This window comes from Geotrypetes seraphini, chromosome 6 (assembly GCF_902459505.1).
Source record: "Geotrypetes seraphini chromosome 6, aGeoSer1.1, whole genome shotgun sequence".
NCBI classification, from domain to species: Eukaryota; Metazoa; Chordata; class Amphibia; order Gymnophiona; family Dermophiidae; genus Geotrypetes; species Geotrypetes seraphini.
In genome coordinates this window covers 248,803,630-248,827,870 of record NC_047089.1, presented here as the reverse complement: position 1 = coordinate 248,827,870, position 24,241 = coordinate 248,803,630, and the positions used below count along the sequence as shown (strand labels likewise).

Here is a 24,241-nt window from a genome sequence, read left to right as displayed (position 1 = left end):
ACAAGTTGGGGTCCAGGGGGAGGATGAGGTGCCGCTCATGTTAACCATGTAAGAGCGGGAGCGCAAGAATTTGGAGAACCAATCAAGAACTATGGAGCTAATGCCTATCTCAGAGAGTTGGAAAAGTACAAGGGGGCACTCGGAAAAATTGAAAGGGGACAGGTTTAGAACAAACGCTAAGAAGTTCTTTTTCACCCAGAGGGTGGTGGATACATGGAATGTGCTTCCAGAGACTGTGGTAGACAGGAGCACCGTAAAGGCTTCAAGGAAGGTTTGGATAGGTTCCTAGAGGACAAAGGGATTGAGGGGTATAGATAAGAGTAGAGATGGGCTAAAGGGATAGGAGTAGAGGTAAGTTATAGGAATAGGAGTAGAGACAGGTTATAGAGCTAGTCAGGGACCACTGCTCAGGCAAAAGGGCCTGATGGGCCGCCGCGGGAGCGGACCGCTGGGCGAGATGGACCTCTGGTCTACCTCAGCGGAGGCAAATTCTTATGTTCTTATAGACAAAAAGCAGAAAGAGAAACTGGGACCAAGATGATGGAAAAGCAAAACATCCAGAGAAGGTAGAAAAAAAAATTTTTTTAATCTATTAACTGGAATATGCTAGCTTTGGGATATTTGCATCACAATTATTTTTGTATTCAGTGGCGTAGTCATATACAGCTGATTTGGGGGAGGGACTGGAGCCTAAAATTAGTGGATGGGCACCAAAGTTTCTCCCTGTCTGAGTGCATTTATAAATACTTGAGCTAGTGAGGATTCCCAAGCCCTGCCAACTGAAGACATCTTCTTCCAGTCTGGCAACCCAAGATCTCCAAGCTTTGCAGTCAATGGCAATATCCTCAAGCTGCCACTGCTTTCATGCATACATGAAAGCCAAGGGGGTAGGGGGCAGGGAGGAGGGAAGGCAGCAGCTCTGCAATATTGCTGCCAGCTGCAGAGCTTGGGAAGTTGGAGGGAGAGGAGGTTGCCATTAGTTGGGGAGGCTTGGGGATCCCTACTAGCTACAGCAGGGGAGATTTTCATTTTGACGGAGCCTAAGCTCAAATTGGGAGGCCCAAAAAAGCAGTAATATTTACCCTGACTGAACGATCCTCCACATGCACCGCTGACAGCTGATTCAGCATCCCCGCTCTGATGAGGCTCACCTCTGAAGAGACTCACCTTAGCTGTAATAGAAGTGAATGGGAGAACCAGGAGCATCAGAGTTGGGATGCCTCAGAGTTGGGACTGCTTTTTTGGGTTCCTCTCCACAGTGACCCTTTAATGAAGGTTTATTATTAGATACGTACATCTTCTATATTAGTGATTGCAAATTTTGGACCTGCTCAACCTTTTTTTTTGCTCATCAGCTAGTGTTTGTGCGGCCCCAGAATTTTTTTTTTTCATCCAATGCGGCCCAGGGAAGCCAAAAGGTTGAACACCCTTGGTCTAATGATCAATCAGCAAGCTTTATACCAAGTTTTGCTCAGCTAGCACAAGCTGTTCAAAAGCTATAGATTGAGGGGAAGGGAAACAAAACATAGGCCTCAGTACAATCTATTGAGCAGAGGTTAACCTAAACAAGAAATTTGAGTAAATACAACAAATTACAATAAAATCCCAATTATCAAGTACTCAAGCAACCGGTATTCTCACCCAACCGGCTAAAAAGAAAAAGTCCTCTCTCCCTCCTTCCCTGAAGCGGCAGCAGTCCAGACCTGACAACTCCCCCTTCATCCCTCCCTGCAGCCCCCAAAACTGCAGTGGCAGTGGTTCTGGCCAGACATCTTCCCCTCCGTCCCTCCTTACAGCCCCCAAAGCAGCAGCGGTAGCAGTCCTGACTCGCCAACCCCCCTTCCCCTCTTTACCTGAAGCAGAAGCAGTGGGGTCCTAACCTAATCCCCCTCTCTCCAAGCCCCAAAACAACAGTAGCTGTGGTCCTGACCCGCCAACCCCTCTCCCTCCCTTTCCCAAAGCAGCCTGTTAGCAGAGACATAGCTGTAAATAGGCTGCTTGTGTCTAGCCCCGGCAGGACCTTTCCTCTGCAGTGTCACTTCTGGTGCGGAAAAGGAAAGGACCTGCTGGGGCTGGCCACGAGCAGCCTGTTTATAGCACTGTCTCTGTTGACCAGCTGCCACTGCTGCTTTGTGTAATTGAGAGGGGGGGGGAGTACAGGAGGTCAGACCCTCATGGAGGAAGGAAGACCCGGGGATGTGCACCAGAAGTGTGTGGGAGGGAAGGGTCCAGTTGGGTGAAGGACAGGGGAGGGGAGATTGATGGCTGATGGACCCATAAGTGGGGGTGGGAGAGAAAACTATTTTTACAGTAACTCTCAACCAGAAACTAAAGTTATCTGGCATCTACCAGGCTGCTGAATAACAGAATTCACTATATCTGAAAAAACATGCACTGCATTCATATTAATGTCATGTAATAGCAAATAATGCACTTTAACTGTGAAAAAACTCAGCTTAAAAAAATCCATTAAAATCACCTACAATGTCCAGCAGTGTTAATCACTACCACAGCTCTAGAAGGAAAGAGTTTAAGGAAGAGGTCATTATAATTAGGAAAACCACTAACAAGATCTGATCTGCTGTTCCTAGAAATCAATCCAGCACCTAAAAAATATATAGATTAAGTTTTTTTTTATACTGACCTGGGGGAGGATTCAAATACACGCTGTTACAGGTTAGCAGTTTCTTTACAAATTGGAAATATTCTAAGCTGTACTGCATGCGATTGTGCATAAACTGGACATTTTGTTTTCGGACACTACGTTCTATGGCAGAAGGCATCTTAATCTGGTGAGGTTTAGAGGTGACCACAAGTTCTGTAATATATTTTATTAGTTCATTGTCTCTCTCATGTGTGTCCATACGTTCATAAAAAAGAATGTAAGCATTCCACCATCTCTTTTGACGTCTGTAAGACATGCGCTTCATCATATGATCAAACACTTCCCCCATGTACTCGCCACCAAAACACTGGTTCTTCATTTCTTCATCATCATCCATTTTACACTCTGTTACATCTCCATCATCAAACTTATACCAACGATTCTTCTCACCATCTCCACCATTCCTCTGAATGATGTATGAGTAATAATGACCGCCGCTGGCCTGGCCACTGTGCACTAACACACCAACTAGCCTGTATTTAGTACTCCCAGACTGCTCGCTCTCTGTTTGTTCATTAGGTATCACCTGATTTTCAGGGGTTACTTCATCTCCTTCCAACTTTGCTACACCTGCCACTGTATAAGGCTCCATATCTAGTTCTCGTGGAAACTCAAAATAGTCATTGAATTTGATTGCACATTCCCTTTCCCAGTCATAGTCAAATCTTTTCAGTTGGATTGCAAGTACTGGAGGTAACTTCTTAATGAGCAAACGCTTCACTGTATCAACCTTTAAAAAAGAAAACAGCAAAAATTCAATAACAAATAAAAGTAAAAAATATTCTTAAACATGATTAAACAATGGAAATTCAGATCATGCTGAGGAACCTGTCAGCAAAGGAAAAATTTAGATCTTACCTTTTAATTTTTTTTCCTTTAGTTCCTCCAGACCAGTGGGTTATGCACTCCCACCAGCCCCCCATTTTGGGGCCATTAGCCTCAAAGTGAGCATTTAAGAACCTTTGCAGTCTATCTCTGGCCAGTATTGCAATAACAAAGCCAGATGTATAACCAGGAATAGGGTTGTCCAGAAAAACCTAAAGTTGGAGTAACTGTGTGAACTGAAGTTTTTACCATGAATTTCATTGTGTTTGATCAGAAAATAATGATAAATTTTTTTTTTAAAAGCTCATCTTGGGGGTCGCTCAAAATCATTGATTATATAAAGCTCTGTTTTTCTTAAAATTTGCTATTATTCTTTGGTATTACAGTTGAACGCTGATTATCTGGATGTCCATTTGCCATATATACTCTAACATAAGTTGATCTGAATATAAGTCGAGACCCCCATTTTTCCCCCCAAAAGGAGGAAAAATAGTTGACTCAAATATAAAAATGGGGGCTTAATATTCAAGTGCCATGCCCTGTAGGATCTGCACCCAGTGTCCCCTCCCTCACACCTGCCCGTCAGGCTCTGCACTCAGCTCCCCTCCTTGCCAAGTTCTGCACCCATCCCCCTTCCTTCCCTGCCCTAGCAGGCTCTGCACCCAGCCCCCTTCCCTCCCCTACTAGGCTCTGAACCCAGTCCTCTTTCCTGCCAGTTCTGAACCCAGCCCCCCTCACTCCCTGCCAGGCTCTGCATCCAGCCCCCTTCCCTCCCATGCTTTGCACCCTGTCCCACCTTCTTTCCCTGTACCCTCTTCCCCCTCTAGTTGTGTAGGCTGGGACAGGAGGGATTCCTCCTGTATCACGTCAATACAAACAATTTTTTACCCCTCCCCCTTGTACCTTTTCCCTGGTGGTCAAGCGGTGTATGGGCAGAAGGAGCGAGCTTTCTGCGCTCGAACCCCTCCTTCGGATCTCACGGCCAGCAGTGTACCCGGGCCAGCAGGCAGGAGAGAGCTTTTCGAGCTCCCGCATGGCCTTGCGCCGCTTGAAAAACTCACTCCTGCCTGATGGCCCAGGTGCGCCACTGGTTGCGAGATCGGAAGGAGGAGTTTTGAGTGCAGAAAGCTTGCTCCTCCTGCCCATACACCACTGGACCACCAGAGAAAAGGTACGTGGGGGAGGGGGGGTAAAAAAATTGTATTGGCTGGGACAGGTGGTACTCTCCTGTCCCGGCCTAACAGCAGGCCTAGAGCACGTGTCGGTTAGTCACCGGGTGATGATGCAAATATAGGATGAGACCCCCATTTTGGGGCCTTTTTTGGCCCAAAAATCTCATCCTATATTCAAGTATATATGGTATCTGGACAGCTTCAAGGGTCTCAGTTTATACTCGAGTTCTCCCCTAAAATCTCATTTCTATGAATCACCCTCCCACTAGTGTTCCTTCTCCGCTGCTGCTTCCATCAGTCCCTCTCTGAATTGGGAGACTTCCCCCGCCATCAGCACCCCCCCCTTTATAAGAAAAGAGAGCGTTCCCCCTCTCCCCCCCCCAACATCTCCCCTTTCCAGACTCAGAGGAAGGATTCCAGACCTACCTTGATTCCTTGGTGGTTTAGCAGCATGTTGGGGCAGGAGCAATTCCCACTCGCTCCTGCCCATACTCTTTCAGTGATGAAAATGGCTGCCATGACTGAAGTCTCAGCAGCCATTTTCATTGCTGAAAAGCTAGTAGAGACATCTGCCTTGATGAGAAATTTGATAGTGTTGGAAAGGGTTCTCTGAATCAGCATCTTTATGTGTAATGCGTCAGAACCCCAGAACCTTGACAACTTGAACAGAAGAACTTTCACAACAAGCTAAGTGTGAACTATCCAAATAATTCCATTTATAGTTACATAAGTGAAAAGTTTAGAAAAAGTATATATGTTACAGCATTACATTCAATAGAAATTTAAGTGCTTGTGCAACAATTGAAAAGTAAGCCACTTTACCGGTGGGTAAAACCGCTGATAGTCTCATCAGATCTCTGAGCACTTTATAAAAGTTTAAATATAGTGGTATCTATTATTGGTAATTTCTGTATTAAGACCCATTTGGTGGTCAGTAAAGATTTAGATTGCACAAATTTCTGAGTTCCAAACACTCAAGCATTCAGTCTTCTTGAGATAGGATAAAGCCTGCAATGCTGTTCAAACTCCTTGCAATAAGGCCTCACACACTGTAGATGGAGTATTATCTGGTACCTCTTTCTTGCTGATGAACCAGAAGCACAGCCTAAAGCTGTGCTAGTCTCTGTGAGGTCAATGACCACCTCTGCTAAGAGCAGGAGGGGGCACCTGAAAAGAGTCCTTCAGCAGCCAGGCAAACTCAAGAGTATAGCTGTCCCTAATGACCTCCAGAACCCACTGGCCCTCTGTGATTTGGGTCAGCCTCTGATAGAACCCACCAGAGAAAGGGCCCAACTCCTTTTTTGTGGATCATAAGCTTGCCCTGGAGGGATGGCCCCCTGCATCCTGGCCTCCTCTACAGCCACTCCAAAAATGCCTGAACCCTCTAAGTATCTAGGGCACTGGGAAGTACTTGCAAGACCTGTACAGTATCACTTGCTTCCCAAAACCTGCCATGCAACAAAAAGCAACAGATCCCATTGGGCTTGTCTCCTGGCAACCTGGGGATCTTGAGTCCCTGAAGCTCTTCCCCAAAGAAGTTGCCCTGAAAGGGAAGCCTCTGCAGCTTGTTCTTAGAAGCCAAATCCACTGACCAATTCCTTAACCAGAGGGACCTGCAATGCTCAGAGAAAGCCTGATGCAAAGTCATAGGAAGAGTCTACCAAAAAGGATGAGCCAATTTCAAACTTGCAGACCTCAGAAGCCTGAAATGAAAGACCCAACGGGGCATTCAGAACATACTTAATCCAGAACATACTTAATCCAGTAGCTGTGTGGCTCTAGCCACACAGCTACTGCAATTGGTTGCCTGCAACCCCTGAGATGAAATATCAAAGACTTGCTTCAAAAGCATATCCTGAGGATCCTTTAATGTGGTTCCTCCTTCATAGCGATGGTGACAAGGGCATTTTCCTAAGGCAACTTCAATGCCTCCTTGATCTCATCAGGCACATGAAAAGTGCACACCATAGACTTATCAATCCAAGACTCGACATCTGGCGCTGCCTATTCTGTCGTCACGAAAAGAGGAGGTGCTTTCAATATCTCCTGCTCCCAACTTTAAGGCAAGGGGGCCTGGAGGGGGATGGGGGCCTCTGGTGGGATAGGGAGAGGTCTTTCCTGGCAGGAGGGAGTGGGAATCCCTCCTGCCATCCTTTTGGGGTTCGAGGGGGGGGGCTTTTTAATGGGAAAGATGGTACATGTTTAAGACACGCAGAACATGTTACATTAAAAAACCCTGCAGAAGCCCTGACAGCAGTGACAGGAGGCTGCTTCCCCTGTTGCTACTGTTAGGGCTCTACGCATGCGTCAATCACTCACTGAGCGATTGAGTAGGTGGGTTTGCATGCACATGATTTGCATTTCCGTACAAATCATTTGTATACAAACTTGATAGTAATTCAATCGCTGTTGGAAAATTGGCCAGAGAATCGGCCAACAGCGAGTGAGTCACTACCTTTAGTGAATCTAGCCCTAAGTGACTTGCTCAAGATCACAAGAAATGACAAAGGGATTTCAACCTGGCTTTCTTGGTTCTTAGCCCACTGCTTTAGGCTACTTTCTCTCTCCATTGACAGTACACATTACCCACACAGCTTGAGATATTCTAGATTTCCATGGTTTAACAAGGATTGCATTATATATTGGGATCTGTGTTTATTATTTGAACATTAATGAGCTGCTATGCATTCAATATAGGTCATTATTTTTGGTATACTTTGTATCCAATTCATCTACGAGATGGATGTGGAAATCTATTGTTTGATATTATGCAATAATGCATTTCTTAACAGCTGCTAAAACCAGATTACAGCATTTTAATAAGCTTTAATACAGTAGTAAACTATAAGATCAGTTCAGGAATCTTTGGTTTGGAAGGTAAGGATGGGTATATTTATCATCATTGGGAATTGTAAAGATGCTGGGTTTTGAGGTGGGGAGAGACACTATTGTTAGAATGTAGATATTGAATGAAATTCAACTGTAAACCTCTGAGGTGTTATAGTGAAAAGCAGACAATCAAATGTAAATAATAAAGGAAATATTATAGAAGTGTTAAACTTTCTCCTCACAAAAAGCTGTACGAGATCAAGTTCATATTTACAAGTGATAAACCAATAAAGCACATACCAAGATAATAGGTTGAAAATTCTAGCTAATTTTGTCATCCTATTACCAAGTATTAGCTTGTTTGTTAATTTAAAAATTATCTGTTCACACTGTTGACAACCATATGTGTAAGCAGGAAGAATACTTACAAAAATGGTGAAAATTCTCTATATTTAAGGCTACAGGAATAGAATAAATCCTAGCGAGTACCTTTTTGTTACATTTTTCACAATGATATGCATTTGCACCTTCCAACAAGTCCCCTTTTACATATTGTTCCAGAGAGTCCAGGAGGTTTTGATGGTTTCGAATATCTACATTCAGGGTTGTAAAAGATTCTTCACATTCATACCTGCAGGAAAAGTTAGAAATCTTAACCTTGCATAGCTAGCAAGTTCTAAAGTATTACCTATATTTTTCTAAATGTTAACCAGAATTTTTCTAGACTCCCTTCATCTTTTTATATTCTCATGAAACTCTCCCTTCTTCCTCCATTTTATTTCTTAAAACTTACATTTTCCAGTCACACCAAGTTTATCTATGCCATATTCTTTCTAATTGGGCAGGCTATTAGAAACACCAGGTTTTCTGAAGTCTACGGTGTGAGATTAACAGATGTATCATTCATCTCCTTTAGCCCTCCTCAGCATGATGACCAATTCTCTCCTCCATCTTGCCCCCCCCCATGACAACCACCATTTCTGTCTTCTATCCTGCCTCCTGCAATAATTACCATTGCTTTTTTCTACCTTCTCCCCATGATGACCAGATCTCTCTTCTTACCTCATCTTGAGGTTATGGTACTGCACTGGTGTTGGGTCTTGAGCCCACACAGATCCTTAAGACCCTGCACTGGCCAAGCACCATAACCCTGAGATGAGATCTGGACATTTTGGGAGTGGGGAAGATCAGCAATGCTGGAAGGCAATTATTGGGAGAATCATGATTTGGTTTTAAAACAAAATTTTCTGGGGGGTTTTGGGTCCTGAAGCAGAGGGGTAGGCAATTACTTAAGATAATATGGTATACTATATATAACTCTTTCAATTGCTTGATGTTAATTCCCATGTCATTCTTGATGTGATCTCTTGGTCTCCCCTGTTTCCTTTCACCACTGACCATTCCAAGAAGAATATCTTTTTCTAGTGAATTTACCCTCATCACAAGCCCCAAAATAGGTCAGTTTCTGTCTGGTAATCTTGTGTTCGAGGAACAACACTGGGTTTATATGATCAAGAACATCTTTGTTGGTGATCCTAGTTGTCCATGGGATTCATAGAAGTCTTCTCCAGCACCACAGCTCGAAGGCATCAATTTTTCTTCTATCTGCTTTCATGAGTGTCCATGTCTCTTACAGTCATTTGTCAAGATTGGGAACACAATGGCAGTGATTAGTCTTTATTTGATGGTGATCGAGACGTCCTTGCACTTCCATATTTGGTCCATACTCAACATGGCTGCACACCCCAGTACTAATCGATGCTTGATACATAGTAACGTAGTAGATGACAGCAGATAAAGACCCGAATGGTCCATCTGATCTCTGCTATCAAACCGCCACTATGATTGAGGGACAAGAAAAATGAAGCCGTCAATCACTTCTATTTCTTCATTGTTTATCTTTATGTGAACTTTCTTGGTGGTGGTAGTCATGATTTTGGTCTTCTTGATGTTCAGGTAAAGTCCCATCTTCTTGCTTTCTTTTTTCAGCTTCAGTATCACCTTCTTGAGATCCTTCACACACTCTGCAAGCAGGGTAGCATCATCTGCATATCTCAGATTGCTGATGGTTCTTCTGCCTATTTTGTCCAGCTTCCTCATGATTACTTCTGCCTGGAGATTGAAAAGAAAAGGAGAGAGGATGCATCCTTGTCTTGTACCCTTTTTGATCTTGAACCATTCTGCCATCGCCATACCTGGTTCGCACTGTAGCTTCTTGATTGTAGTAGAGTGATCTGATTAACCTGATTAGGTGCCTGGCACTCCTACCTCACTCAGTGCTTTCCAAAGTTTGTCTTGCTCAACAGTCAAAAGCCTTAGTATAATCAATGAAAACAGGTAAGCATGGTAAAGACTGGTCTACAGAGTATTCAAGAGTTGGCCACGACTGAATGGATAGTACCATGTTTCCCCGAAAATAAGGCAGTGTCTTATATTAATTTTGGTTCCAAAAAAACGCATTAGGGCTTATTTTCAGGGGATGTCTTTTTTCATATACAACAATCATCTTTCTCTTCCACCCTTATTCTTCCTCTTTTCTTTCTCACCCCCTCATTTGCAGCATCTTTCCTCCCCTATCACCCATCCTCTTGTGCTGCATCTTTCTATCCCTCCCTCCCATCTCTCTGTGCAGAAGAACCCCACTGCCCTCCCACCGTGAGACTGACATACGTCCACTCTGAGGCATCCCAAAGCGGCAGCGCTGTGAACGGGCTGCTCCGTGGTCTTCCCTGCCTGGGCCGGGTCTTCCCTCTGTAGCATCTATCTATCACTCCCATCCCCTTGTGCAGCAGAATCCCTCTAACCCTCCCATTGTGACACGGCAGAGGGAAGACCCCAAAGCAGCCCATTCAGAGTGCTGCCGCTGCTTTAGGAGGCCTTGGAACAGAGGTATGTCAGGTTTCACTGGGGTGGGGGGGGGTCACTGAATTGACGAGTTTGATTTATTTCGGCGAATTGGGCAGCATTAGTGTCAGGGATGGAGTTGGAGAGTGTCGGGGGACATTTTTTTTGGGGGGGGGCTTCAGGGGTTGATCTTAACTAGGGCTTATTTTTGGGGTAGGGCTTATATTAGGAGCATCTTTAAAAATCATGCTAGGGCTTATTTTCGGGATAGGTCTTATTTTCAGGGAAACAGGGTAGTATATAACCCTCCCACTTAACTCCCCCCCTTTATCTGTTATAAAATCACTGCTGTCTAAATGGATCACTGATGAGATTTAGCACAACAGCTTTGATTCATGCATGCAGAAGTTAGTATGTAGCAGCTTTCAAAACATTTAATACATCTTAAGAAACAGATGATGATAGATTTTACCAATTACAATTACTAAGTATGTACTAGTTCTGTTTCTCTAAATAAAAATAGCAAATAATAAATCATACTGAATGATACACAGAATGTTAACTATTAAAAAATGATTTTACAGATTTTTATTTATATACTGAGTATGCAACTCTCGTCAGTAAATGCTTTTCAGAGACAGAATCTATGGCTGAGATAAGTAACTCATCTTTACTCCCAGCCCCTCTAAACATGAGGTTTCTCATGAACAAGGCAGCCTCCTCTTCTCTGACAGTCATGGTTAATTTTAGAGTAAGAGTCAGGAGATCCCACTCTGACTTATTTGGCTTCTAATGAAATCAGAGGGAGCCATATTCTTCACTACAGACCTGGAGAGAGAGCTGGAAGACTTTTGGAGAGCTATATCTCAAATAGATAGAAGCCTTTTACTAAGATTTTGTTTATACGAGTGAGCATTTTGCTGATAAATATGATCAAAGACTAGTAAAGTATACCACAGTCATGACAACTTATTTGGGTTGAAGATTGAAAACTGAAAATTTTAACAACAAATTAAATATTTTGTATGCCATACTACAATAAATATTGAACAAACATACATTAATGAATTAAACAGCAAAACTTCTGATAAAGTATGTATTCATACTTACCTATGTGGGCATCCTTGACAAATTTTTTGATCTGCGAAGGATCCACCTAAGACTTTACTCAGCATTGCTGGATTGCCCAAAGCTTTTAAAGCTTCATCTAGACTGTCCACCAAGGAATTGAAAAATTCTAAAGCATCATGCTGTTCACGTAGATTGACAGGTTCACCCCAGAGTCTACCAAGAAAACCCCAAATATTTAAGTTGACAAAATGCTTGAGCAAAATATTATTAGCTATATATCAGTGCTTACTGTGAAAATGCAATCATCATACCAGATATATTTGCATGCCCTCAGCTCCTGATCTGTGCTTACACAGCACTGGGATAGGAGATGGCTACATTTTCAGGCACAGAACCCTGAGCAAGGATGTGCATCATCAATGGGCAGGCTCCAAAGTCCCATTAACTAAATAGTTTCCTTAAAGGAAAGGAACCAAACTCTAAAACATGAGTTTTTCTCCTTATGGGCAATTTACTTTCTGACCTTCCTTTTCTAAAGCACCAAATGCTTAAATTTCAAAAGACTTCATATTTTCCTGACTATTATGGCCAGTCAAATTCATAAAACTGAACTGAGCCTCATCACTCACATAACAACTGGAGACAGACTAAATCACAGCCCTCTGAAGCTAATGCTCTAGATGTGAATGAGAAGCTTTTCAAAGCTGAGCAATGAACATTAACCACAAGTTACACATCTGATCTAGATGTGAATGAGAAGCTTTTCAAAGCTGAGCAATGAACATTAACCACAAGTTACACATCTGACCTGAACTGTTTCCAAAAACCTCGTGGCACATAATATTGTAGTCTAGAGGCTGCCAGGTGACCAAAGATAACTTGTAGATGTCTCAGAACTCCAATATTGTACTCTTTCCTATCTTCTGTTTTATTCAATGCTGGTTTGTCTTCGTACTGATGAGGAAAACCAAACACATCATCGCGTGGATCAACATTGGTCTGCAAAGAAAAAACACCATTGAGGTAATTATGAGTGAAATATCAAAAAGAAAGCTGGAAGTAGTTGATCATATATCTTCCATACAATTTATGTTCTATTTTTCTTTGCATGTAGATTTTGTGACATATCACCACAAACTTACAACAAATTGACAAGCTTTAAGCTTTGCATTTAATGGGTCTTTCAACATTAGCTGAAAGGGGCGGAACTGAAATAAAGACCAAGCAGGTCAATTCTTGTTATTGAATCCTTAAGACATTGCCTTCCTAGCTACAGTCTTGTTAGGGTTGAAATCAACAGCATCCTTCATTTATCACGAGATTTACAGTTCCCTATCTTGATCAGGTCAACCAACATAATCACTCCCACTTTTGGGTTGATCTCTTGATGAACTGAAATCCAGTTCTTTTTCGAAGTCTCTCTTCTTGGCTTCAAGTCTCGGTTGCCTTAGTGGACTCTGCTCCCCCCAAGAAACTGCAAGCAGATCCTTCTCAATGCTTCTGGGGCTGTTTGGAGGTAGGGGTGTAGGGATGAGAATTTGAGTTCAATGGTGAGATTTACTGCCATAGACTGGGAAAGAAGAGACAGCACGGCAATGTTTTTCCTACCATTAGGTCCATAGCCTTGTGATGATGTCTGGCACCAGATGATTGCAGCAGCAGAATCTTTCAACAGTATCTTATTTCTGATCCAGCCAAAAGTAGCTGAGCTGGCACACTAGTTTTCTTGGATGGGAGGAGCATCTTGTCATACTGTACAACCACAAGGTAATCATTAAATTAAGCAAAATTCTAGCATTCTCCAGAATTGTCCATTTTCTATCATAAAAGGAGCCTCTAAGTTTCATGGTAGCCTACAAAAGTTGGGTGTGATATAGGTTCTTGAGGACATACAAATTTAAAAAGTATATATACGCCCCTAAAAATAACTGAAGAAAGCTTTAAACTACAATCATTGGGGCTGGGTGATCAAAGTCACCAGGTAAGTATAGCATTAAATAAAAGGGGACAACACCTAGAAAGCAGTATATACCAATGCCTGAAGTATGGGAAATAAGGTTTTGGATCTTGTGGCTGTGATAGATGTTATTTGTGATCATAAAAAGCAGTTACTTACCATAACAGGTGTTATCCGGAGACAGCAGGCAGATATACTCACATGTGGGTGACGTCATCCACAAAGCCTGGTACATAAAGTGGTAAAAGTATACTTGCACTTTTAAGTTTTTAGAAACTTTGCGACTGTCCACACCGCATATGCACAAGTGCCTTCCCTCCAGACGCTGGCTTGTGATACCTCAGTTCCGTAAGCAAGCTAAGAAGTCAATCAGGAGAGATGGGAGGGATGTGAGAATATCTGCCTGCTATCCCCGGGTAACACCTGTTATGGTATGTAACTGTGTTTTATCCTAGGACCAGCAGGCAGCATATTCTCACATGTGAGACTCCCTAGCTTACCATAATTGGATAGATAGATAGATAGAGAGAGAGAGAGAGAGAGAGTTGGCCATTAACAAGAAAATAAATTGTGTAATAATGCTTGGCCAAAACAACCATCTCATTTGGAATAGGATTCTAGACAGTAGTGAGATGTGAATGTGTGAATCGATAACCAAGTAGCTGCTTTACAAATTTCATCAATGGGAGTGGAATGTAAGAAAGCTACTGATGCTGCCATAGCTTGGACCTTGTGTGATGTAACACATCCCTCAAGCTGAAGCCCAGCTTGAGCATAGCAGAAGGAAATACAGGTTGCTAGCCAAGTGGAAATATTTTGCTTGGATACAGGCTGACCTAATCTTAGGATCAAAAGAGATGAACAGTTGCGGTGAAGTCCTGTGTGGCTTAGTCCTTTGTATGTAGTAACCCAAGGCACGCATGCAATCCAAAGTATGAAGAGCTGTTTCTCCAGGATGAGAATAAAGCTTTGGGGGGAAAAAATGGAAGCACAATGGATTGATTCAGGTGAAATTCTATAACTACTTTTGGGAGGAATTTAGAGCCACCTTATCATGATGAAATACTGTGTACGGTGGAAACTAATGCTTGAAGCTCACTCACTTGATGAGCAGAAATGACAGAGATCAAGACCACCACTTTCCAAGTGAGAAACTTAAGACGAGTAGATGCCAGTGGTTCAAATGGTGGTATCATCAAACTGGTGAGAACTACATTAAGATCCCAGACAACTGGAGGTGGCTTGAGCAGAGGTTTGGAGTTGAAAAGTCCTTTCATAAACCTGGAAACAAGAGGATGAGTGGCCAGAGATTTATTGTTGACAGGAACATGGAAAGCACTAATAACATTGAAATGAACTCTGACCGAAGTGGTTTTCAGTCCAGATTTGGATAAATGGAGAAGATAATCCAACACTGAAGGAGGAAAAGAGGAGGAAGTATCCAGGTCATGGAGATTATACCAGAAATCGAAGCGTGTCCACTTCTGCTGATAGCATTGCTGAGTAGGTGGTTTTCTGGCAGCAGCTATGGTGGCTTGTACCGAGTCAAAAAGATTAAAATCTGTTTATTTCAGACTGAGAGGTACCAAGTTGTTAGGTGCAGAGATTGCAGATTGGGATGTAAAAGAGATCCTTGACTCTGAGTGAGCAGAAAAGTAAAGAGTTGTAAAGGAATTGGATCCATGGAACTCAGCTGAAGTAGGAAGGAAAACCAACGCTGCCTGAGCCACCAAAGAGCTATCAGGATTGTGGTGGCCGATTTGCACTTGAGCTTGACTAAAGTCTTGAGAATGAGAGAGATTGGCAGAAATGCATAGAGGAACTTGTTCGTCCAATCCAGAAGAAATACATCTGCATCAAGATGATGAGGAGAGTACTGTCTTGAGCAGAATTGAGGCAATTTGTGGTTATAGGGATATGCAAACAGGTCTGAGGAGTCCCCCATAGTGAGAAAATGTGGTGCATTTGCAGTTGAGAGTTCACTTGTGTGGTCGAAAAAAATCTGCTGAGCTTGTTGGCTAGAGTATTCTGTTTCCCTTGAACATATATGGCTTTGAGGAATATGTTTTGAGCAACTGCCCAGTTCAAAATGTGTTTGGCTCCTGACAAAGAGGAAGAGAGCCTGTTCCTTCTTGTTTGTTGATGTAGTACATTGCTACTTGATTGTCCATTCGAACACGGAAAACTTGATTGGAAAGACTCTCTTGAAAGGTTTTTATGTATAAACAGTTTTATTGATGGTAATAAAAAACAGATAATCTCAAAGCCAAATATCTTGCAAAACAACAATGAACCAAAAAGCAACAATGTCAATGTAATGAAAGAACCATCAGACTTTTGTTCTATACAGAAAGTGCTTCTTTCCCCTCCCAAACCCCTGGTATTTTAAAGCTATAATCAACCCCATCAGGGACCTGGACTCTTATGGTCCCTAATAACAACCCTCCGCCCCCCCTCCAGGGGTTAGAAGGAAAACAATATAATAAGTGCCAAACCAAGGCAAATACTCAACTCCGAAACACCATAAAATAGCTGAAATACAATGCAGGTCCAGCAACATGGGAAAAAACCAAATAAGGTCATCAAAAAAGATGTATTCTGCAGGATCCTCCCCCCCCCCCCCCCCCGAGAGAAAGCTATCGCACCCACACATTCACCAACCCTTCCTACACACCCCTCCCCAAACCGAACCCCACCCCCACCCGATAGCACAGAGGCAATTACCACAAAAACTAGAGGTATTCAGAGCTGATTTAAAGTTTGGTTGCATAAACGAGGTAATAAGAGTGTCACAATAAGAACCCAAATGGCTAAAAATGTTTCCGTCTTCTGTAGGACCCCTTAACATCCTTGGCCTCCCATCCCAGCAGTTCACGGATCGAGGATCTCCACCCCCAATAAGAGGGAGAGACATCCATGGTCCATTCTTTCAAAATGGTTTTCTGACCCAAAATGCAAGCCTTATGGACCCAAAGTCTAGGGCCACATCCCCGAATCACAAAACAAAAGCCTGACCCAAGACACGTCTGATGCATGCACCTGCCCTCTTCCAAAAGGAGCGAATGACAGGGCAAAGCCAAAAAGCATGGAGAAAGTAGCCTTGTCTAGATCACATTTCAAACATAGAGGGGACTGGGCTTAACCCATTTTATGAAACTGGGAAGGCAAAACATACACCCTTTGGATATGCTGCGAGATCTCAGATTCACTTCTGATGATGAAGTAAAGGAAGCGGTGTTCACCTAGCTTCGGGAGAAGCTGAAAAACTCTGCAAGAATGCAGAAGCTAGTTGAATGATACAACAAATGGAAAAGTGATGCGTTCAATTGCTCACAATTATTTCTATTAAAGCCGTTAAATGTATTTTGCCTTTACTTTATTGCATCATATGCTATGGAGTTTATCTTATTTGGCAGATTGGATGGACCACCCAGGTCTTTATTTGCCATCATCTACTATGTTACTATGTAAATCATACCCTGTACATCAGTTTAAACCTTACTTTAAAACAATCACCCAGAAAGTCAATTAAGCACTTGACACACAATATCAAATTTACACTACCGATGAAATTTCACTGTCAGAGCACAACATGCAAAAATTGGAAAGAACATTTTGAAAGACAAAAATGTTCAAAAAATAATTCCATTAGTTGAAGATCTCTGGGAAAGTATTCTATCTTTCATAAAAAATATTGCCGTCAGCTGTCAAGATTATTGTAAAATTTCAACAACCTTAGAACACATTTATAATTACAGTGCCTCCATTATTTTCTCCAAGCCTTCCTTACCTCATTTTCTGGCTTTTCATCTCCAGACATGTCATCATCCACATCACTGCCTGTGCCTTCTGTTGCTAAAATGCCATTCCTAATAGCAGGAATCATGTATAACTGTTGAATCACAGAATTCATATAACAGGTGGCACCAGCATTTTTCAACCCCACAAAACCTTTAGATGGTCGTGGTCCAACAGGAGGCAGGTACTCCCACTCTGTAAGTGCTTCACCACCTTAAAAATGATTAAAAACATTAATGATTGATACAAAGTCAGAACTGCTTTTATTATATTACTTTTTAAGAGAGACTACAGAACTGTTAAACACAGTTATGTTAAAAAAAAAAAAATTATATATATATATATATATATTTATTTATTTTCCAGGAACATATACTGTATATACTTGAATACAGGATGAGATTTTTGGACCAAAAAAATGGCCCTAAAACGGGGGTCTCGTCCTATAAACAGGTCATCACCCAGTGACCACCCAACACCCTCCTGGACTTGCTGCAGGCCTGCCATTAGGCCGGGACAGGAAGGATCTCTCCCGTCCCAAACTATTTTTTTTACCTCTCCCCTCCCCTGTGTACTTTTTCCCTGGTGGTCCAGCAGTGTATCCCGTACTGAGCCCCTCCTGTCAGAAGCCAGTGGCACATACAGGCCAACACACACAGGAGTGAACTTTTGGAGCTCCCGCCCTGCGCCGCTCACAGAAACGCTACCACCAGTTCTCGCGGCAGCCAGAGAGCTGCGCAGGGTCAAATGGGAGCTCCAAAACCTCGCTCCTGTGCATGCTTGCCCAGGTGCGCTGCTGACCATGAAATCAGCAGGAGGGGCTCAGTGTGGGGTACACCGCTGGACAACCATAACATAACTTTATTCTTCTATACCGCCATAATCAAACAATTTCTAGGCGGTTTACCCAGAAGGCTGGATAATCAGCGAAATACAGATAGTTACAAATACTACACCTTACTTAACAATATTCAATATAAAATTTTTGTTAACCCTGATATTCACTTTAGGAAATGAATTTATCAAACAATGCTGATTTGATTACTTTTCAAAATGAACCATAAGACATCATGACTCCACCGATGTAATTACCCCACCAGGACTGCTGCTTACTTGCTTGGAATGCAAGAGTCCTATCTAAAAAAGTCTTGTTATCTGCAGCCAATAATTTTTGTATAGACAAATAAATTAGAACTCCTAGTTATCCCCATTGGACTATATAATGCGAAATGAGTTAAAAGGTAAGTAGGGGCAATTCACCAAATAAACTTAAAACATATACAAGAAAATCTGAATAGTACTCGTGCCTCCAGGGAAAAGGTACGCAGGGGAGGGGTAAAAAAAATAGTTAGTATGGGCCGGGACACAGGAGGGATCCCTCCTGTCCCGGCCTACCACACAAATGGAGGGGGTTTTGGGAGGTTGCTAAGACAGACCATGACTCCCTTTCATGGATGAATGCACCTCAGCCAGGAATCAACTCAGGACTTGGATAGTAAAGCATTGGAGTTATCCAGTAGGTGGTTGGTTCACTGAAGCTGGAAGGGGTCAGACACCTCCTGAAGATATCCTGAGCAATAAAGAATAAGAGAGGCAAGCTGTCTCTAGGATCTTGGCAAAGGAAACCGCGAGTGGCTTGTTTAAGACCCAAAAACTGCTTCTGTTCTGCCGAGGTTAAATTGGATAGACCAGCTATGGTAATGTTAGATGTATTATGGGAAGCAATTCAAGGGTACAGAGAAGAGGAAGGTAGGTGGGACATGGTGCAGAGCCTGGCAGTTTGGAGGGCTGGGTTCAGAGCCTTGAAAGGGAGGGAAAGGGGCTGGGTGCAGAACCTGGCAGGGAGGGGTGATGAGTGCAGAGCCTGGCATGGGAGGGCGTGATAGAGGGGACACTGGGTGCAGATCCTGGCAGGGCATGGCACTTGAATATTAAGCCCCCATCTTATATTAGAGTGAACCATTTTTCCTCCTTTTTGGGAAGAAAAATGGGGGTCTCAACTTCTATTCGAGTATATACGGTAACCCAGCATATGTTCTCAATGATCACTAAGCACCTACCAATTGGTTACTTCAGAGAATAAATAAGTTTTAAAAGTTTAAAAACAAATAAATAGCAAGGTGTCTTTTCTTTGTTTTCTTATTATATAAAATCAATTCTGATCTTGTTTTAAGATGTGGAATCAAACATGGTATTGAGAGTTTTAATACCTTTTAAATGGAAAGATTAGGCCCTTACCTTGCTAATCTTCTTTCTTGTAAACAGGAATGGTAGCCTTGACCAGCAGGTTAAACCCTAATTAGCCATGAGGGTTTAGAGAGCCCACTGTTTTGTTTTCATGTTTCACTTCTCATCACTGGGATGAGCTCTACCCCGTCAGTCAGTACCAAAGCTAGAATGCAAATATGAGAGGACTGCAGGGAAACCCCCCAAAACTACCTAAGTCTGTTCTGCTCTAAACACAAACATTAGCAATGCTTTTAAACCACTACTAAATGAAAAACAAGGTGAAAATAAAATGAACCACTTACCGGTGTGCCATCTGAACCAATAGTTCTGTTCTTATGAGTAAATTCCTCTTCATTCCTGACTCTACCAGGCAAGCGATAGAAAAAAAAAAAAAAAAGACATCTGACTAAGCAGGCATGTCAAACAGAAAGCAGACTAGTATACATCTGACTGGGAGGGTATCAAGACTACCATTTCTATTTACAAGAAAGATTAGCAAGGTAAGAACCTAATCTTGCCTTCTTGTGCAACAGGACTGGTAATCTTGCTCAGTGAGACATATCAGAGTAGTCTCCAGTTCAGATGAGCCTGCTGCCAGTACTGAAGACCCAAAAATGGTGTCCAGCCTGGCTGCTACATCCACCCTATAAAACTTACCGACACGTGGAGATTGGACCAAGTAGCCACCCTGCAAATCTCTGCGGTGAGACTGGAGAGAATTGCCTTTACCACCAATGGAGACTGCTTTCTACTTCGAATATAGGCTAGATATGGTCATTATAGATGCCTGTTTCTCCCGACGCTCTGCATTCATTAGCATGAAGAGGTGACCAGACAGCTAAACTCGTTGGTCACCAAATAATGAATTAAAATTCTGAACAAATAAAGAACTTTCAAAACACTAAACTGCTTTCTTCATTCCAGTAGGTGTGAAGGCTGGGAGTTGCACCACCTAGTTTACGTGAAAACTGGGCACGACCTTCGGTAGGAAGGAAGGGACTGTTTGAATCGAAATGCTCGCCTCCGAGATGCGAAGAAAGGGCTCCCTGTAGGACAAAGCCAGCAGCTCTGACTCTCTTTTCGCTGATGTCACAGCCACTAAAAAAACTGTTTTAACAGTCAGATATATCAGGGATGCCTCCTCCAAAGGCTCTTACTGAGATTTTGTAAGGGCCCTCAGGACCAGATTAAGGTTCCAAGATGGAAAGGGCTGGCGCACTAGAGGGCGAAGATGTAAGGCTCCCTTCAAAAATCTGGATACATCCAGATGTAAAGCCAACGAGTGCTTGCTGGATTGTGCTCTGAAGCAGGAAAGTCTGGCTATCTATACTTTGAGAAAGCCAACTGCCAGGCCTTTCTTCAGACCTTGCTGCAGGAAGTCCAGCACCACTGAAACTGGTGCAGTCACTGGGTCCAAGTACTGTCACTTGCACCAGTTTCTAAAACACTTTCAAGCTTTCATGCAGGCCACTAATGTGGACTACTACTTAGATCTGAGGTGCGTAATAGTAACTTCAGCTGAATAGCCTTTACACCCTAAGGCTTTACACTCAGGAGCCATGCTGTAAGACCAAAGTGCTCTGGATCCAAGACCTGTCAACCTAGGAAGTCCACCTGCACATTCTCCACCCTGGCTATGTGAGCTGCCAAGATGGCCAAGAGTTGGGCTTCTGCCAACTGAAAGAGCAGGTGAGCTTCCAAACTCAGTGGTGCACTCCTGGTGCCTCCTTGCCTGTTTACATAGGTCATTGTAGTCGCATTGTCTGAGAAGACTCAGACTGCCTTTGCCTCCAAGGTGCTGCCCAGGGCCTGCAGAGCTAACCGTATTGCTCTCGGCTCCAAGCGTTTGATCGACTAAGTCCTCCGAGATGGGGACCACTGCCCTTGCAGCCGACGTCCCTTGTAATTACATTACATTACATTAGGGATTTCTATTCCACCATTACCTTGCGGTTCAAGGCGGCTTACAAAAGATTTATAAACAGGGGTTACAATGGAAGAACGGTTGATATACTAGAGTGGTAAATAGTAGATGAGAAATGTAAGGTCTTGCACATAGGGAAGGGGAACTCCATGTACAGCTATACGATGGGAGGGAGGGTACTCGGGAAAGGCAGCCAAGAAAAAGATCTGGGGGTATTGGTAGATAACACAATGAAGCCGGCGGCACAATGTGCAGCGGCCTCAAAAAAAGCGAACAGAATGTTGGGCATTATCAAAAAAGGTATCACTACCAGAACAAAAGAAGTTATCCTGCCACTGTATCGAGCAATGGTGCGCCCACATCTGGAATACTGCGTCCAATACTGGTCGCCATACCTCAAGAAGGACATGGCAATACTCGAAAGGGTCCAGAGAAGGGCAACGAGGATGATAAAGGGTATGGAGAACCTTTCATATGCCGAACGGTTAGACAGGCTGGGGCTCTTTACCCTGGAGAAGCGGAGACTGAGAGGGGACATGATAGAAACTTATAAAATCATGAAAGGCATAGAGAAGGTGGAGAGGGACAGATTCTTTAGACTAGCAGGGACAACTAAAACAAGAGGTCATTCAGAAAAACTGAGAGGAGACAGATTCATAATGAATGCAAGGAGGTTCTTCTTCACTCAGAGGGTGGTGGACACCTGGAACGCGCTTCCCGGAGAGGTAATAAGACAGAGTACAATTCTGGGGTTCAAAAAGGGACTGGATGACTTCCTGGAAGCGAAGGGGATAACAGGGTACAGATAGAGGTTTACCGTACAGGACATTGAGCGAATAGGGTATGGATATTTTAGGTTAGGTAGGGAACACTTTCAGGTCATGGACCTGGGGGGCCGCCGCGGGAGCGGACTGCTGGGCACGATGGACCCCTGGTCTGACCCGGCAGAGGCAACGCTTATGTTCTTATGTAGATCTTTTGACAGTTTCGGGGCAAGGATTAATACAGCTCACAAGAAGTGTGTAAATGGTGTTTACATTGGTAGCATAATTGTTATTGCTGGTGTAGTAAGGGTAGATTTTGAATAGACTGACATCTGTTCTCAGAACTGCTCACTAGGAGATATGCAGTGGCATTCCTCCGGACAAGGACTGAGGCTCCAGCCACCAGTCCAGGCTGCTCCATGCCTTGCCTGATCACAGCAGCAGGAGGTCCAGGGCATCCGACTGTGGAGACTACCTTGAAAGGAGTGACTCACGAAGAAGGCACAAGTGTGCTTTTGCCCAGGGTACCATATCTACTGTGGCTACCATGGATCCCAGCAGTTGCAGATACTGCCAAGCTGTGGGGACAAGTCACAAATCTCTCAAATTTACCTCACGAGCTTTCTTTCTCATGCTTCTGGGAGGACGACCCCATTCTGTGCTGTCTCGAAATGGACTTCCAGGTAATCCAGGGACTGAGTTGAGATCAAGTGACTTTTCCTGAAGTTGACTACCCAACCCAATGTCTGTAGGAGCTGGGTCACTTGATCCACAGCTATCGCTCCCTTTTCACTCAAGGGTGCTCTTATGAGCCAATTGTCCAAGTAAGCATGCACCTGGGTTCCAGCCTTCCAGAGGTGTGCTTCTACCACAACCATTACCTCGGTAAAGGTTAGTGGTGAGGTTACTAGGCCTTCCCACCCTCCCTTCATGCGTATGTAGGAAGAAGCTGCATGAATCAACATTCACATACCAGAGAGCCAAGATTTGGAATGGCCTCCTTTTCTACCTACAACTATGCCAATATAACATCTTCAGAAAGAAACTTAAGACCCACCTCTTCTCCTTGGACCTATAACAAAATCTCAGGAGCCTATCTCCTATCCTCATTCAACGTTCATGTCTTGTTCTTAATCTTGTTGTAAACTGCATTGAATCCTATAGAAGAAAAATGTATGGTATGGTAATGGGAAGAGCAGAGAATTGGCAATGCTTGTCCAGAATATGGTACCCTCAAGAACTTTCTGTAAGTCAGAAATATGGGAATATGCCTCTGTTATATCCAAAGAGGCAAGGTATTCCCCTGGCGCAAACGAGGCAATGACTGACCGTACCATATCCAAGTGGAAGCAGGGGATCTTGAGGGCTACATTGACCGACTTTAGAACCAGAATCAGTCTCCAGTCTTCTCTTTTGGGCATGATGAAGTATATTGAGTATCTGCCCCCAAGCCCCATTCTCCTTACAGTACAGGCTCTACAGCTCCTAGAGCAATGAATGTCTGAATCCTTGCCCTTATCCAGGCCTCCTTTACTGGCTTCCCTGCCGGAGAAGTGAGAAAGAGGTCCGGGAAAGGCTGGTAGAATTCTAGTTTGTACCCCTCCCGAATGACTTCCAGCACCCACCAATCTGAAGAAATGTGTTCAAGCCTGTTAGTACTCTGTCAGCCTGCCTCACACCCTCGGAGGAATGGCCGCTGTCCTGGCATCATTGCTGTTTCTTGGAAGCCGCAGAGGAATGGGATCTGGATGCTTGAGGATGCTGGTGCTTCTGAACCTGTCTCTGGCCCTGGAATGTCCTCAGACTGGTAAACTGCTTGGAGCCATAAACATTTCGCCTGCTAGACCCCCTCGTATTTTGGGGTCTACTATCTGGTATGGATTTCAGCTTACGATCCCCCACACAAGCCACAAGATCTCATCCAGGTCCTTTCCAAAGAGCAACTGTCCTTGAAAGGGGAGTTTGCTCAGGGTCACCTTGGAAGCAGCCCGACCACCGCCTAATCCAGAGAATTCTGCAGGCAGAGACTAAATAAGCCAAGACCTTCCTCAGGACCCTGAAAATGTCATAGACAGCATCTGCAACATAGTCAATCTCCTCCAAGAGGAACTGAGAGTTAGAGTTGCTGTCCTGATATGAAGCCCTGCTTAACTAAAGCAATAT

General features: G+C 43.5%; 1 protein-coding gene across 4 annotated transcripts in view; it reads right to left on the bottom strand.

Annotated features, from left to right (window-relative positions):
• The window catches only part of USP9X (ubiquitin specific peptidase 9 X-linked), a 589,740-nt gene that overhangs the window by 134,034 nt on the left and 431,465 nt on the right, over nt 1–24,241 (bottom strand). For all 4 annotated transcript variants that reach the window (XM_033949377.1, XM_033949378.1, XM_033949379.1 and 1 more), the window contains 5 exons: nt 17,154–17,374; nt 12,215–12,405; nt 11,446–11,619; nt 7,981–8,122; nt 2,645–3,395 (listed from right to left, as the gene is read on the bottom strand). In XM_033949377.1, coding sequence (XP_033805268.1) covers nt 2,645–3,395; nt 7,981–8,122; nt 11,446–11,619; nt 12,215–12,405; nt 17,154–17,374 — 1,479 coding nt within the window. The remainder of the gene's footprint in view (nt 1–2,644; nt 3,396–7,980; nt 8,123–11,445; nt 11,620–12,214; nt 12,406–17,153; nt 17,375–24,241) is intronic.